We start from the raw sequence: 17,155 nt of genomic DNA, 5'->3' as shown, positions 1-17,155 counted from the left end.
AGTAGCTGCCTCCGGTGCAGCTGTGTACACAGAAGAGAGCAGCCGGACGTCCAATATCAAGAAGACACTCTTCCAGAGGAACGTGGAAAGAGTCCTCAGCTTAACGTGGCTACAGAGCTTCTAAGAAGGGCTACTATTTTCCATTGAGGGACTGCTCAGAGCCAGCTCAGAGCTAAAACGATTCTGATGCTCAGGGCATGGATGCATTTAATTTCTCTGTCTTGCCGCCCAACTTACTAACAGCAACATCAAGTCCCAAGCCACATTGGTAGGGGCAGTCTTGTGTACAGTGGATGCTCGGGTTGCCAACGTGATCCGTGCAGGATGCATGTTCGCAGCCCGCAGTGTTCACAACCTGCAGTGGCGCATCTGCGCACATTCGGGTTGCGATTTGGTGCTTCTGTGCATGTGCAAAGTGCAATTTAGCGCTTCTGAGCATGCATGACCCCTGAAACCCGGAAGTAACCCATTCCGGTACTTCTGGGTTTCGGCAGGTCCGTAACCCAAAAAAACACAACCTGAAATGTCTGTAACCTGAGGTATGACTGTACTTTTTAAGCTCACACAGCTTTATTTTATCAGTGAGATTTATTATTATTATTATTATTAATTCAATTTATGCACCGCCCTATACCCAGAGGTCTCAGGGCAGTTCACAAACAAGACCTCAACATATAAAATCAAACCAAAAACAATAACCCAAATTTAAAACCCCCCCAAAAAGAACCACATTCTAAAAGGGTGTTGGATGTCAATAAGATCAACCAAGGTCTGGTTAAAAAGAAACGTTTTTGCCTGGCGCCTAAAACTATATGATGAAGGCGCCAGGTGAACTTCAACTGGGGAGAGCATTCCACAGACGGGGAGCCACTGCAGAGAAGGCCCTGTTCTCGTGTTGCCAACCTTGGCACCTCTCGAGGAGGAAGCACACGAAGGGGGGCCTCAGAAGATGATCTCAGGGTCCGGGTAGGTTCATATGGAAAGAGGCAGTTCTCGGGGAAGTGCGGTCCTGAGACGTTTAAGGCTTTATAGGTCAAACCCAGCACTTTGAATTGGGCCCAGAAACTTAATTGGTAGCCAGTGCAGTGGGACCAGTATCAGTGTTAGATGTTAGATAATTTATTATGGTCAAAGACCAGCTCACATAACATAACATTCATAAAGATAAAATATACAATTGGGGCAGATTGAAGCAATAGCTCATGAGTTAAAATTGAGATATATACATACACCCGTACAACTGAGATTTTGCTACCATAAAAAATTGACCCTGAGGTGCTCCAAAGGCCGACTTCAGCATTTCCCTAGTAAGCTATTTTATTCTAGAGGATGATCTGTGCCTACAAATCTGGGTGCAGAATCTGGCCAGGTCGTCTTGTGATCTTTGCCTAAGAGGAGAGAATTAAGTTTACACTTGTCTGAAAGATCGGCGAGTCTCTTCAGCAAAGGATCAATGGTGTCTCTACGAATCTCAACATAAAAAGGACATCTAAAAATATATATGTCCCCTAATGGGCAGGCGCAAAGTCTCTGTGTGTACGGGACCCTTCTATAGGAGCCTTCCAGAACCGGTGAGGACAAGGCCGTGCTTCTAGCAAGAGTAAAAGCCCTTCCTGTGTTTCTGGATGTGAGGAAATAGTATCATTGTAATGTGCTCAAACCATCTTGCTCCGGTGAGCAACCTGGCCGCTGAATTCTGCACTAGCTGAAGTTTCCGAACTGTCTTCAGAGGCAGCCCTATGTATAGCCTGCTTTTTTCAAAAAAAGAAAAATCAATAAGTTACAAAGGTGAGCCTAATTAATTTGGCAACTTTTTTTAGAGAGGGGTGTGGGTGGGTGGGTGTGTAGGTGAAATGAGTTAAATTCTTTTTAAGATGAGATCCAAACTGGCTGGTTTCAGAGGTGCCGTCTTATGGCCAAAACATGCAATGTCAGAACATTGTAAAAAGAGCCTGGCTAGTGGATCGGGCCCATGGCCCATTTGGCCCAGCCTCCTGTTTCCACAGTGGCCAGTGAGATGCCCTCATGAGAAACCAGCAAGCAGGATTTGAACACAAGACCCCTCTCCCCACCTGTGTTTTCCAGCAACTGGTATTCAGAAGCATTTGTCTAATCCTCTTTTAAAGCCATCTAGGTTGGTCGCCCTCACTGCCTCCTGTGGCAGGGAGTTCCATAGTTTAACTCTGGGCAGCGTAAATAAGTGCTTCCTTTTACGTGTTCAGAATCTTCCAACATTCAGCTTAATGGATGAATTCTAGTGTTGGGAGGGAAGGAAGGAGGAAAACTTTTCTGTATGTCGCAACATATGTCGCAACAGGAGCGGGAAACCTGATTTTAAGAAATTGTATTAAAGTAATTTGGTTGGATCTGTAATAATTTGAGAAATCAATATAAATAACTGCAGAAAACTTTATCAATTTTCTCCATGCCACACATAATTTCATCAACGTCCATTTGATTTAATTTCCCCAAGGATGCTTGGATAGAGATGGTAAGGAAAACAAGAAAACAGGAAGATACAATGAGAGGTAAAGGAGGTGCTGTGGGATTGGTGGAAGTCAAAGTTTGTTTTTCTTTTCAGTGTTTATATTATTAACTTGTAAGATATGGATTTGGTTTTTTCGTATGCGGGCTTTTGTGTTTTGTGTATTGTTATTTTTTGATACTTTTCGTGTTGTTGTGTGGAAAATACTACATAAAATTTACTTTAAAAAAACAATAATCATTTCCCTAGGGCTCTGATTAACCCCTGGCATAAAGAGGCAGAGTTGGTTCCCCTCTGAAAGTCAGCCTATATTTGCATCTTTGCAAGCAAACCAGCAAATTTTATGCAAATCCCGGTGCCTGGACTGTACCCCTGGCCATTTAAGCAGCGCAACACATCCTGCTCAGAATCTCCATTTCAAAGTGACCGTGGTGGAAAGCAGACCAAAGAGCGGGGGCTCGCAAGCATCACTCCCCCTGCAACCCCCCATTCCATTTCTCATGAGAAGAAGGCCCAGAGATTCCTCCCCCTTTGCCGGGGAACTCAGTTCCTTCCAGTTGTCCACCGGATGCTATGGGACGCTCTCTGGTCCCAACCCAATCAGGGATGGAGTTATTTGCAGGTTTGACGCAAGCAGCTGTAGCTTAGATGACAGACGAGAGGTCCAGCCGGTCCTCTAGAGGGAAGACGACTTTTCTCCTCGCCATGGCTGTCTCCTATTTTGGAGGGAGTCGGCTGCCAAGAAAATAGTGGGGAGGAGGGAGAGGAGAGCTGCCCCCCCCGATAGATATTCCTAGCTCCTTCTCTGAATCAATCAGCTTGCCTCCCTCCAGTTTGTTATGGGGGGAAATCTAGGTGCGAGGCTGCTCCGTCACCCAGCTCATCGGGCAGAGCCCACGGATCCCTGCGGAATAAAGGAAGGAATCCAGCCACCAAATAGCTGTAGACCAAAGTTTATTGCGCAACAGGTTCAAAGAGGAATTTTGAAGCCCGAGGGTGGGGTGACAAGTACTTTTAAAACTTTCCCACCATATCCCAGAATACAGTTTGAACAGCATCTGTTATGCACTGAGTTGAATAGGATGCAAAAGGCAGCAGTCTGATTGGTCCTAGAACAATAGGATTCAGAATGCAGCAGTCTGATTGGTCCTAGAACAATAGGGTCCAGAATGCAGAAGTCTGATTGGTCCACAGGAGCCACCCAAACCAGTTCCAGGTGGAAGTGAATCCGCAACCTGATTGGCCTACAGGAGAATCCCAGAATTAGCCAATCACGTGGGGCCTATTGTGTAAATAATGTATATAAAGCAGACATTCTGGGGGAACTTCCATTCCTCCTCACCACTATGAGCTGAATAAAGAGCATGAAATCCACTCTTGAATCTGAGCATATTTCAGCATCATTGATACATCATTGCTACATCACTGACATGTCACAAAAGGGGAGAGGTAGACCGGGGTTACACTAGTTTAACCTGGGCAAATATGTACAGACAAGTCCTTGGTACAAGATTAGCATAGGCAAACATCTTCTGAAGTCCCACCACCCAAAGTACAACAACAACAACAATAATAATAATTTTTATTTATACCCCGCCCTCCCCAGCCAAGGCCGGGCTCAGGGTGGCTAACAAGCAATAATAAAAACAAGTTGAGTGAATACAACTTAAAAACAAAATTAAAATACAACATTAAAATATTGAAACATTAAAATATTGAAACATTAAAATATTAAAATCTAGCCTCATCGCAGGAGGAGAAAGGAAAAGAAAAAAGAAAGAGAGGGAGGGAGGGAATCAAATTGGCTCCAAGCCAAAGGCCAGGCAGAACAACTCTGTCTTACAGGCCCTGCGGAAAGAAATCAGATCCTGCAGGGCCCTGGTCTCATGAGGCAGAGCGTTCCACCAGGCCGGGGCCAGAGTTGAAAAGGCCCTGGCTCTGGTTGAAGCCAATCTAACTTCCTTAGGGCCTGGGACCTCTAGGGTGTTGCTATTTATGGACCTTGAGGCTCTCCGTGGGGCATACCGGGAGAGGCGGTCCCGTAGGTACGAGGGTCCTAGGCCGTGAAGGGCTTTAAAGGTCAAAAGCAGCACCTTAAATCTGACCCTGTACTCCACCGGGAGCAAGTGCAGTTTGAAAAGCACTGGGTGAATATGCTCCCATGGCCCCGTGAGGAGCCTCGCTGCAGCATTCTGCACCCGCTGGAGTTTCTGGGACAGCTTCAAGGGCAGCCCTGCGTAGAGCGAATTACAGTAGTCAAGCCTGGAGGTGACCGTCGCATGGATCACTGTGGCCAGATTGGGGTGGGAAAGGTAAGGGACCAACTGCTTGATGCAGCGAAGGTGGGAAAATGTCACCTTTGCATGTCTGGACCCCTTGGCAAGTCCGGTGATTAGGCTTTCCTTGGCCAACAATCTGCTCAGTAATTGTCACCTCTGGGAACTTCCTGGAGTCCTTTTTCAAGGGGAAAATAGCTTTGGAATGGAGGAAAATGGCAAAGGAGTTGATTTTATATTATTTTTAAAGCTAGGTAACTTCCCTGAGCTGTCAAGTTGAAAGGATACATTCAGGCATTATATTTGTAACATTTAACAACTTTAAAAATGTGCCCCCTCCCCGTAATTTCCGTAACAACTTCAAATCTATCTTATCTATCTATCATTTATCTATCATCTATCTATTAATGTCAAGGTTGTGTCTCCTGTTCTTTACTTCCACTCTCATGAGAAAAAATAATGTGCAGGCCAATTGCTGGGTGAGAAATCAACTTATCCCCACCTCCCAATGCTCTTCTGGCCAATGACTGCAAAGGGCCAGGCTGACGGACAGGCATCTGACACATCTTTTGTCAAAAATTGCTTTCATGCTCCATGGTTCTCGCACTTTTTTTCTCTAGAGAACACTTTCAAGATAAAAATTTGCTCATGCCACACCAAAAAATTTTCATTGATAAGAAATGTGTTGGGAAACAAAAATAAACAGCTCCTAGCATTCATGACACAGAACACGACTACTTTATAATATGATCACAGGACATGCAGAAAGTATAAAATGATGCAGCTACTTAAGAAAAAATGTATCACTCCCAAAATATAATCATAAGTACCTTAACTGTGTATAAAAACACAGTAAGAGGAATGAGCTCACTTTTGCAAATAAAAGAAATATTTTGATACTATGCCATACTGCACTGAAATGTTTAGCTGTTTCTTTCATGGTCCTTGAATCTTCCTGCCACACTTGCCAGCTCTTCTGCCACATCAGTGTGGTGTATCGCACACCTTTTGAGAACCACTGCCTTAAGACACACAGACACAAATTTGCTCTGTGATTCCTACATTGCAGGGGGTTGGACTACATTTGTACCTCATGTTACGTTTGCTTCATGTTACATTATTTCAGGATATGTCCCACAGCGACCCGGAAGTACCGGAAAGGGTTACTTTCGGGTTTCGCAATGGGGTGAGCTCCCATTGCTTGGTCCCTGCTCCTGCCAACCTAGCAGTTCAAAAGCACGTCAAAGTGCAAGTAGATAAATAGGTACCACTCCGGCGGGAAGGTAAACTGCGTTTCCGTGCGCTGCTCTGGTTCGCCAGAAGCGGCTTAGTCATGCCGGCCACATGACCCAGAAGCTGTACACCGGCTCCCTCGGCCAATAAAGCGAGATGAGCGCCGCAACCTCAGAGTTGGCAACGACTGAACCTAATGGCCAGGGATCCCTTTACCTTTATGATTCTATGGTTCTGTAGTAGATCACTGGTATTTAAGTTTTCAGTTCTTTGGCATTGCCTGACATTGTCTGTGCAGAGTTCCCCCCCCCCCATCCGCCGCCCTTGCACATCAGCACATATAAATTGTTGCCTGCAAGGCTCTGAAAATCCCCCCGGGAGATGAGTTTAGATGAGCCCCAGAAGCAAAGTTCCGGTAGCAAGATGAACCACTGGAAAACCACATCCTTCTGACCCTCCTCAACTCCCAGAGGTAGGATTAGTGATGGCCGGGGGGTGGTGTGCTGGAGAGGGACCGGTCATCGCGGGGGCGGCGGGAAGAATCATGCTACGTCCAACATTCACACACATCGTCTCCTTCAGGCAGGCTATGAGTGAGTGCTCAGCTGGAGAGGAAGGCACTCTGTGCATGCTCAGTGGCTTCACTCCATCCAAGAGTACAGATAAAAACTAGTTCTCTAGCCTTGTAGACTCCAAATATTTCCAGATCTTTACTATTTGGCTCTAGCAAATTATGTCTCTTCCGTCCTCTCCAAATGACAGCAACGGCTTTCTGTCTCTCTCAATCCCCACATACCGCAGTTCCCAAACTCTGTCATATTTCAGTGTGACCAAGAAACAGAACCGAAGGCGGGGCTATGCCTATGAGGAGGTGTGGCCATGCAAATAGGCGCATGCTTAATTCTTAACGCCTGGAGTGAGAAGCAGCAGAAGAAAACCAGTGTCCCTGGGTGCACTTTCCCCCTATAGGAATTAAATTTCCATTCTCATGGGCGCACAAGGCACTTCTGCATTGGGGGAGGACGCTGCTCTGGCAAAGAGAGAAAAACAGGCCCCTCGTCCCTGACACTGGATTACCTCAGAGAAAAAGAGAACCTAAGAATTGTAGAGTTGGAAGGGACCCCCCCCCAAGCCATCTGGTCCAACCCCTTGCAATGCAGGAATTGTGGGAATGTTCAGGGATGCAGGAGAGGATATATTGTCTGAGAATAGCCTTTCCAACTTGTGTTAACAAGTTCACAATTTAGCAGAGTAACATTCCCCCTTTTAAACTTGCAGCGGATGCGTTTGCTCAGGCTCGCTAAAGCCTCTATAATAACTGTTCTGGTATTTCCCCCTTATTCCCTCATAAAAGATAAGACACGACACAGTCTTCTATAAAAGTATGAAAGAGTTTACTCACATATCATTCTGTTCACAATGGGATCCCAGAAGGCAGACTTAGCTTAGAAAAGTAATATATACCTAGAAACTATCCCATAAGACAGTCCTTTGTCCTCTCTTGGCAGGAAGCCATGTGGGGGTACATCTTTGGCTAAGCAGATGTTGCTTCTTCAATGCATGTAGTCAAAGAGAGAGATGGCTGCCCTGCCCTGTGCTTTTGTTGTTACCTGCACAGGTGAGGCCACGCCCACCTCTAGTCACATGCAGAGGAAGTCTGTCCCAGCCCAGAAGGAAACAGGAAGTTTACCTGCTGGCTGGACAAACATTCCTCCCCATGTGTAAACATGTTCACTCTAGGAATGTTGTACTTGACTGCTCTTGTGTTTCACATCCCACAGGAATCTCAACTAAGTCATCCATGACAGATGGCCACCCAACCTCTGCTTAAAAACCTGAAGGAGAGCCCGTCACTTTCCAAGTGACAGATCTCACTGCCGGAAAATTTCTCCTCATGTTTAGTTGGAATCTCCTTTCTTGAGGTTTGAATCCATTGGTTCAGACATGGCTCTGACTGGCCTGGATCCTGTGGAAATTGCATGTGGGAGTACAGTATGTGTTAGAAGCTGTCTTGTACAGTGTCAGGCCCTTGGTCCACCGAGTTCAGTACTGCCTACACGGACTGGCAGCAGCACTTCAAGGCTTCGGATAAGGATCTCTCCAAGCCCTTTGGGGATTGAACTTTGGAGCTTCTGTAGGTAGGGCAGATGGGACGTGGGTGGCGCTGTGGGTTAAACCACGGAGCCTAGGACTTGCCGATCAGAAGGTTGGCGGTTTGAATCCCCGCGACGGGGTGAGCTCCCATTGCTTGGTCCCTGCTCCTGCCAACCTAGCAGTTCAAAAGCATGTCAAAGTGAAAGCAGATAAATAGGTACCATTCTGGCGGGAAGGTAAATGGTGTTTCCATGCGCTGCCCTGGTTCGCCAGAAGCGGCTTAGTCATGCTGGCCACATGACCCGGAAGCTGTACGCCGGCTCCCTCAGCCCATAAAGCGAGATGAGCGCCGCAACCCCAGAGTCAGCCATGACTGGACCTAATGGTCCGGGGTCCCTTTACCTTTAGGTAGGGCAGATGGTCTAACTCTGAGCTATGACCCTTCCCCTTTCTCTATGGCGTGCAGAGGTGTGCTGGGCTGCCTTGTAACGTACAAGACTGAGTTGGCTCATTCGGTAGAGCATGAGACTTTTAATCTCAGGGCTGTGGGTTCAAGCTCCACATGGAGGAAAAGATTCCTGCATTGCAGGGGGTTGGAATAGATGACTCTCGTGGTCTTTTCCAACTCTGAGTCTATGATACTTCTATGCAGTGCTATTTTTCTAGGGAAAAGGGGCCAGAATGGCTCCCTCATTCTCTTAGAACGGTGATGGTGCTCACCTGAGAGGTGCCAGAACTGGTGAGTTCTGGCCGGAAAAAAACCCCCTGCTTCTATGATGCTTCTAAGGCCCTCCACCCATCAAAATGATGACCATTTTGCTGCTGACCAAGGTAATATCTCCTCCAAGCCCTCACCTGCCGCACCTGGGTGTTTGTGCCTGCTGGATGTTCCTTCTGTAAACACACAAGACGTAACCAGCTGTATGTTTGAAAAAATAATATATAATAATATACAGTGGTGCCTCGCAAGACGAAAAGAATCCGTTCCGCGAGTCTCTTCGTCTAGCGGTTTTTTCATCTTGCGAAGCAACCCTATTAGCGGATTAGCGCTATTAGTGGTTTAGCGGCTATTAGTGGCTATTAAAGGCTTAAGGGATTAGTGGATTAGCTGCTAAAAGGCTATTAGCAGCTTGGTGCCTTAGAAAAAGGGGGTGGGGAGCGAAAAAAAATCGCAAGAATCGCAAGACATTTTCATCTTGCGAAGCAAGCCCATAGAGAAATTCGTCCTGCGAAGCGCATTGAAAAACGGAAAACCCTTTCGTCTAGCGGGTTTTCCGTCTTGCGAGGCATTCGTCTTGCGGGGCACCACTGTATTGTATTATTATATAATATTATACTTATTATATGATATTATAAAAATAATATTCATTGTATTGAATTGTAGATTTCATCAGAAGTCGCTCATAAGGTTCAACAAAAAAGGTAGAAGACTCCACCCAGTGGATCAGTTCATTCTCTAATCTTCTACTATTTTCATTGCATTTTATGAGCGACTTCTGTTGAAATCTACAATTCAATACAATGAATAGTATATATATATATTTTTCAAACATACAGCTGGTTACGTCTCGTGTGCTTATTGAATACGTTTCACGTAACCAGAGGTTTGTTTGCGGGTGTTCCTTCTGAGCAAGAAAAACTGTCTGCGCCGCACTAATGCGCTGAAATTCCAGCGAGTTAAAATGAAGTGGGTGCTTCTTTCTCCAGAGGTTGACAAGCCCACCTGTATTTCCATGACCCGGAAGTAAGGAAGGAGCTTCCTTGGGTGCCTGGAGGTTCTTCTGACTCAGGACCATAGAATTGTAGAGTTGCAAGGGACCCTCAAGGATCATCCAGCCCGACCCCACACCATATAGGAGTCGCAGCTAATGAATCGCTGACAGACGGACATCCAACCTCTGCTTCAAAACCTCCAAAGAAGGAGAGCCTGCCACCTTCCCAGGTAGTGAGGCGAGTGACTCTTTGCAAGCCTCCTCAAAAGTTAGAACAATCTCTTTGTTCATTTCACAATCGGGAAACTGAGGCTGAGAGGGGTCCTCGGCATCAGCAAGAGGGCTCAGGGCTCCTTGCCTTTTGCCCCAGAACCTTTTGTGCGATACTAGGCCTCGCTGTATAGTTAAAGCCATGGTTTTCCCAGTAGTGATATATGGAAGTGAGAGCTGGACCATAAAGAAGGCTGATCGCCGAAGAATGGATGCTTTTGAATTCTGGTGCTGGAAGAGACTCTTGAGAGTCCCATGGACTGCAAGAAGATCAAACGTATCCATTCTGAAGGAAACCAGCCCTGAGTGCTCACTGGAAGGACAGATCCTGAAGCTGAGGCTCCAAGACTTTGGCCACCTCATGAGAAGAGAAGACTCCCTGGAAAAGACCCTGATGTTGGGAAAGATGGAGGGCACAAGGAGAAGGGGACGACAGAGGACGAGATGGTGGGCCTCGCAGGTCCCAAACAAGCTTCCGTCCAAGAACTGCAGAATGAGTGTGCAATAGCTCCTGAGCACGTGCAGAGCATCTTTTGCCGGTGAGCCAAAGGCTGATGTCTAGGCTCAGGCATGGGCAGGCTTGATCCACAGCATCTCTTACCGTTTGGGGCTTCCCTCCTCCGCCCTCACCCCCCCGAAGACCCTTCCTTCCCCCTTACCTTCAGCAGCCATTGGGTATTGTTTTCCAAGACCCTCTCCAACTGCTGGACCCGTTGGGTGGACTGGTCATCGCTCCACAGCAAAGGGCCGGCCGGGGAATCCCGCTGCAGCGTGTTGACGTTGAAGGTCTCCCCGGGGTGCTGGCAGGGTTGGGGGTCGGCCTCTGGCAAGACGAAGGTGTAACTGCAGCGCCCGTTCTGAACCCGGTGAGACCTCCTGCGGATTGACCCCTCGGCCGCCCTCCGCTGGCTGCCCACTGCCCAGGAAGCTGCGACCACCAAGAGACCCAAGGCCCCGACGTGGAGATTTGCAACCGTCCACATGGCTGAGCACGGAGGGGGTGGGTCTCGCCGAGTCCCAGGCCACCCACCAACCCCTTGCACCGATCCAGCACCCAGTTGGTATTCTCAGGGTGTAGAAGCTGCTGGTCAGAACTCCCTTGGGTGCTGGTTCCGGAGACCCAGCCGGGGTGAAGGCTCCGAAAGGCTCTGCCCGTTCCTCAACACACACTAAAATCCTGCAATCTCTCGACTTCCTCTCACCCTGCCCCTCCTCCTCCTCCTCTTCTCATTTTAACATTCTCCACCCCCCTCCAAGACTCTTTCTTTTATCATTATGCTGGCTCCAGTAACAATATTGGCCGGCCGGACATTTTTTATTTTTTTAAAAAGAGAAGTTTGATGCATTTTCCCCCTCCTTCGTCTTCCTATCCCACTACGGGAGCTCAAGTTTCAGAAACGGGAGGTTTTTTGCATACATATAACCAAGCCGACGGCTCTCTCCAGGGCTTTGCACAGAACTTAGCAACGCTCCGTGGTTTGATTTGCATCCTGTCTGCTCTCTTATCATTTTATAATCGATAGGCCAAAGGGCAAGTGAGGGGCCACACCAACAAGCCGCGCTGCCATGGACCTGGCAAAGAAAGTGTGGCATTGTATCTGAAGATTGTCACAGATATGTTGCTCTGTTCTACCTCCCCTGTTGGAGGCAAGGACCTTGGGAAGCGCAAAGTTTAACTGCGGAACTCATTGCCACGGGAGGCAGTGAAGGCCACCAATTTTAAAACAGGACTGGGCAAAGGCATGGAGGAAAAAAGGGGCATCACTGGCCACTAGCTACGATGGCTGTGCTCAGAGGCAGCAGTGCTTCTGAATGCCAGTTGCTGCAAACCACAGGAGTTGCTCTTGGGTTCGAATCTCATCTCAGTACATTTCCGAGCACAATTCAAAGTGTTGGTGCTGACCTTTAAAGCCCTAAAAGGCCTAGGTCCAGTATACCTGAAGGAGCGTCTCCACCCCCATCATTCTGCCTGTACACTGAGGTCAAGCGCCGAGCGCCTTCTGGCAGTTCCCTCACTGCGAGAAGCCAAGTTACAGGGAACCAGGCAGAGGGCCTTCTCGGTGGTGGCACCCGTCCTGTGGAACGCCCTCCCACCAGATGTCAAAGAGATAAACAACTACCAGACTTTTAGAAGACATCTGAAGGCAGCCCTGTTTAGGGAAGCTTTTAATGTTTAATAGGTTATTGTATTTTAATATCCTGTTGGAAGCCGCCCAGAGTGGCTGGGGAAACCCAGCCAGATGGGCGGGGTATAAATAATAATTTATTATTATTATTATCCTGCTTGCAAGTTCCCCACAGGCATCTTGTCCAGTCCTGAATCCAAGGATTCCACGAGGAGTCAGTCCAACAGGGCCAAGGCAAGACACGAGGCAGGAAACCAGGCTAGGTCAGGCACAGGGTCTCAGGCAGGTTCTAGCATGCAGCAATGTTGCTCCCGCAACCTGGGGCAAGGTCCGACAACCTTTTATCTTTGTCGGGGTAGCAGCTGGTCCTGATCCCCCAGCGACTCACCTCCCTGTCTCACCCGAAGGCGAGCACTCCTCATGCGAGTACTCAGGTCTCTCATTCTCTCAGACCCGAGTCTCTGCAGCTCGGGAGACGTTGGTGGGTTACTAGACCCAGGGGCTGCCTCAGCCTCTCCTGACCCAACCGGTAGTGGAGCAGCTGTAAGTGATGGCCCAGCTGAAGGCAACAAGGTCATCCCCGCATCTGGAGCCAGGGCAGGCTCAGGCCCCGGACTTGGCCCAGCTGGGGTTTGTTGCAGGGGAACCTGTGCAGACTGGGACTCTTCCGGATCAGGCCCCAGACTTGGTCCAGATGATGCCTGAGGCAAAGGATCCAGTGCGGACTGAGACTCCTCTGGTTCCAAGTCTGAGCCTGAGTCCCAGGCCACCACAGTTGACCTGAATGCAAACTGCCTTGAACCTCTCCCATCTCCCCCTTTCACTGTTTTTTCACCCAGATTCTGCTTCAGTTGCACACCCTGCTCGTTCTTTCTGCCTCTTAGCCTTGCACCAGTTCTCTAGTCGGAGGCTCCTCGGTTGCAAGAGTGTGGCATCCTGGCCCCATCCTAGGAGGCAAAGCAGACAGCGAGCCTCTGAAGCGAAGAGCGTTTCTTTCTTAGCACCCCTCCACTCTCCATGCCATAACTCAGCAAATCCTTCTCTGATCAGTACCAGCTGTGACCTTGCTGGGTTCAGCTGAGCCGCATTCAGATTAGATTCAGGGCTTCCTCCTTCTCTGTGGTCTATTTATAACGTCCCAGGGAAATGAGTCAGGGCTCGCCTGCAAACCTTTCTCACATCAAGGGATATTCTCTCTCAAGCCAGAAAGGATTTGGAGTCCTTGAGAGGACTTCTGAGACTTCTTGAATAGGATGGGGGAGTCCGTTTGATTTGCATTTAAAGGCAAACCTGCCTGAGTCTCACTTTCTGAAAAGAGACGCAGACCAAAACACAGCTGTCTGTTGAAATTTGCACCCTCCCGAATTTTGCAATGCCGTTCTCTGGCTCATTGAAATATACTCGGGGTTGAGTGTGGATTTCATGCTCTTTATTCAGCTCACAGTGGTGAGGAGGAATGGAAATTCCCCCAGAATGTCTGCTTTATATACATTATTTACACAACGGGCCCTGTGTGATTGGCTAATTCTGGGATTCACCTGTAGGCCAATCGGGTTGCGGATTCACTTCCACCTGGAGCTGGATTGGGTGGCTCCTGTGGACCAATCAGACTGCTGCATTCTGGACCCTATTGTTCTAGGACCAATCAGACTGCTGCATTCTGAATCCTATTCAACTCAGTACATAACATAACCACAGATGCTAGGATAAGTGTGCCTATATATATGCATGTATTAGTGAAAACAACACAGAAAAATGCATTTCATTGGGCCAAATTGCTTTGAAAACATTTGGGTATAAGACAAATTGCCCCAAACCAAGTTCCTCAGCACTAAGGAACATACCGGTGAGAAACATTCGCTTTGGTGTCATTTTAATTTTGGGTGTGGATTATTCTCGTGCGTTGAACACCAGCCTGTTATTATATGAAATTATCTGTCATTTCAAATTATATCCTGTCCTTCCTCCCAAAGCGGGAGAAAAAGAGACACGTTTTGTTGGATGCAAATCCATGACTAGGGGGCATCTCTGGCAACCTAATGGAGATCTGTTGGGGGTGTTAATGCTGTGAGCCCCTCCATCCTACACTCAAGTTGCATATGTGTGTAAATAAAACCATATATCCGAAAGACACCACGGTCTCCACATACTTTCATTCCAAGGAAACAGAACCTGAGTAAGCACCTCAAATGCCTGGAGTCTTTCACCACTGGGAGACTGGGGCAGTATGGAACAATAAAATTAAGGACGAGAAAGAGCTGTGAAGCAGCATGGGCTCAATAATTCACACACAAAAAAGAACGAAGCGAGATGATCTCAGGAATTACAACCTTCCTCCTGAGCCTTAGATCCTGAATCTCAGGGGTGGAATCTTGGTGATAATGGGTGGATCCTACTTGATTTTAAAAAGACCCAAAGTAGTTTACGAGAAAGATAAATCAATAAAATCATCAATAAGAATTAGCAGCAATAATTTAAGACTTCTGTTAAAATAATTGTAGACTAAAAAACAGATTACTGCCCCCCTCTCCCCGAAATTTCTCCACACTTAATAGGGTCATCTTTTCTGGACCATCTTTGGGGCAAGTGACCTTGTGATGCACACTCCTTCCAGTTAAAATAATTCCGTAATAATTCCCAGAGATGGAAAGGCTTTTGTTTTGAGAGATTTTGCTCTGTTGTCAGTCAACAAATGAAAAATGGTTCTACTATAGCTGGCTTTCAAACTTAGTTGATTACTCTCACAGGAATTGGTAACCGGTTTTTCCATCCACTCCTCTTCTACAGACTTCAGGCCTGGCCACCAAGCCCGGGACATGATTAACGGCAGTCGCAGTTCTCGGTGCCAGGCCAAGCTTGTTTTCGAGCGCATCCCCAGGGAAGTTGAAGAGGCCCTCTTTGCACAATAGTGTGTTGCCAACCACAACACCAGAGAGAGAGAGAGAGAGAGAGAGAGAGAGAGAGAGAGAGAGAGAACAAGAACTGGTTCTTACCAGTGGCCTCCCAGTTCTGGGGACCCCAAACTCTTCCTCTGCATTGTCTCAAGACTACCTATTTATTGAGCATTCATCATCACTTGCTAGCGCAAAGTTTACATGGAAGTTAGATTATATCTAGTCTTGAAAGAGCCAGTGTGGTGTAGTGGTTAAGAGCGGTGGGCTCGTAATCTGGGGAACCGGGTTCGCATCTCTGCTCCTCCACATGCAGCTGCTGGGTGACCTTGGGCCAGTCACACTTCTCTGAAGTCTCTCAGCCCTACTCACCTCACAGAGTGTTTGTTGTGGGGGAGGAAGGGAAAGGAGAATGTTAGCCACTTTGAGACTCCCTAGGGTAGTGATAAAGCGGGATATCAAATCCAAACTCTTCTACACTAGCTCCCAGTACGTTTCCGAGCACAATTCAAAGTGTTGGTGCTGACCTTTAAAGCCCTAAAAGGCCTAGGTCCAGTATACCTGAAGGAGCTTCCCCACCCCCATCATTCTGCCTGGACACTGAGGTCCAGCGCCGAGCACCTTCTGGCGGTTCCCTCACTGCGAGAAGCCAAGTTACAGGGAACCAGGCAGAGGGCCTTCTTAGTGGTGGCACCCGCCCTGTGGAATGCCCTCCCATCAGATCTCAAAGAGAAAAACAACTACCAGACCTTTAGAAGACATCTGAAGGCAGCCCTGTTTAGGGAAGCTTTTAATGTTTAATAGACTATTATATTTTAATATTTTGTTAGAAGCTGCCCAGAGGGGTGGGGAATAAAAAATAAATTCTTCTTCTTCTTCCACTTTTTCTTCTTCTTCTTCTTGTATTATTATTATTATTATTATTATTATTATTATTAGCTGAGTGGGGGGTGCTTGTGTAATCTCACTGTATACAAGTTGTACAAGTGACAATAAAGTATTTCAATAATATATTACTGGAGGAATGAAATGTCCCTATTTTCATTGCAGGAATGTTGGTGAAGATTGCAGAGCCCAGGCAGGTTCATATGGGAGAATTCGGTCCTTCAGATAGCCTGGGCCAAACCTTCTTATGGATAGAGTAGATTCTGCATTGTCTTGCAGTACAGCTAAGGTTCTACAACGTGGTTTAATGCCATCTTCTCATTATTCAAACCCAAGGTGATGCATTGCTTAGGTCCGAACAACGCAAGAGAGACTCTTCACATTTCTAGTCCTTGTCAGAGATGTTGCAAGAGAAACTTGGAGGAGTTCTCCCTTTCCGCCCTGCCAGGCACCCTGGGCCCGTGCCAGCTGGGCAAATAAACATCCCCGCCGGCTCTGTTTACATGTTGAGCGGGATCGCTCCTTTGAGATGCTGCCCTTTGGCCTGCAGTTGGGATGGGAACTAGCCCAGCTTTTCCTGCATCCTGATGGAAACAGGAACGCTTGATGCAAACCCAGCCCACGTTAGGCCGATGGGGCAGGCTTGCAAAGCCCCACTTTGCCCCTCCTGGGAAGCAACTGTGATGCTGCTGCCACTTCTGGGAGGCTATTGCTGCAGCCCCACAGAATCGTAGAGTTGGAATGGGTCCCAATGAGTTATCTAATCTAACCCCCTGCAATGCTGGAATCACAGCTAAAGAATCTGGCTGTTCTTCTTCATGCCTGCAAGAATACTTGGTTTTATACTGGAACCTGCAGGTCAAATAACTAGTAAGGTAAAGGGACCCCTGACCATTAGGTCCAGTCGTGGCCGACTCTGGGGTTGGGCCGCTCATCTCACTTTATTGGCCGAGGGAGCCGGGGTACAGCTTCCGGGTCATGTGGCCAGCATGACTAAGCCACTTCTGGCGAACCAGAGCAGCGCACGGAAATGCCGTTTACCCTCCCGCCGGAGCGGTACCTATTTATCTATTTGCATTTTGACGTGCTTTCGAACTGCTAGGTTGGCAGGAGCTGGGACCGAGCAACGGGAGCTCACCCCGTCATGGGGAATCGAACCGCTGACCTTCTGATTGGCAAGTCC

General features: G+C 47.7%; 2 protein-coding genes across 6 annotated transcripts in view; both read right to left on the bottom strand.

Moving 5' to 3' along the window:
- Window positions 1-11,290, bottom strand: part of ANGPT4 (angiopoietin 4) — a 210,665-nt gene extending 199,375 nt beyond the window's left edge. For all 5 annotated transcript variants that reach the window (XR_014512846.1, XR_014512847.1, XR_014512848.1 and 2 more), the window contains exon 1: window positions 10,730-11,290. Coding sequence is in view for 1 of the 5 variants with exons in the window: in XM_083447476.1 (XP_083303602.1) it covers window positions 10,730-11,053 (324 nt within the window). In the remaining 4 variants the exon portion in view is untranslated. The remainder of the gene's footprint in view (window positions 1-10,729) is intronic.
- RSPO4 (R-spondin 4) overlaps window positions 1-17,155 on the bottom strand; it is a 65,398-nt gene that overhangs the window by 4,941 nt on the left and 43,302 nt on the right. The window lies entirely within an intron of this gene.

Source organism: Podarcis tiliguerta, assembly GCF_965153285.1.
Source record: "Podarcis tiliguerta genome assembly, chromosome: 6".
Classification (NCBI taxonomy): Eukaryota; Metazoa; Chordata; class Lepidosauria; order Squamata; family Lacertidae; genus Podarcis; species Podarcis tiliguerta.
The sequence above is the reverse complement of the archived record's forward strand: the minus strand, read 5'-3'. Positions and strand labels throughout refer to the sequence as shown.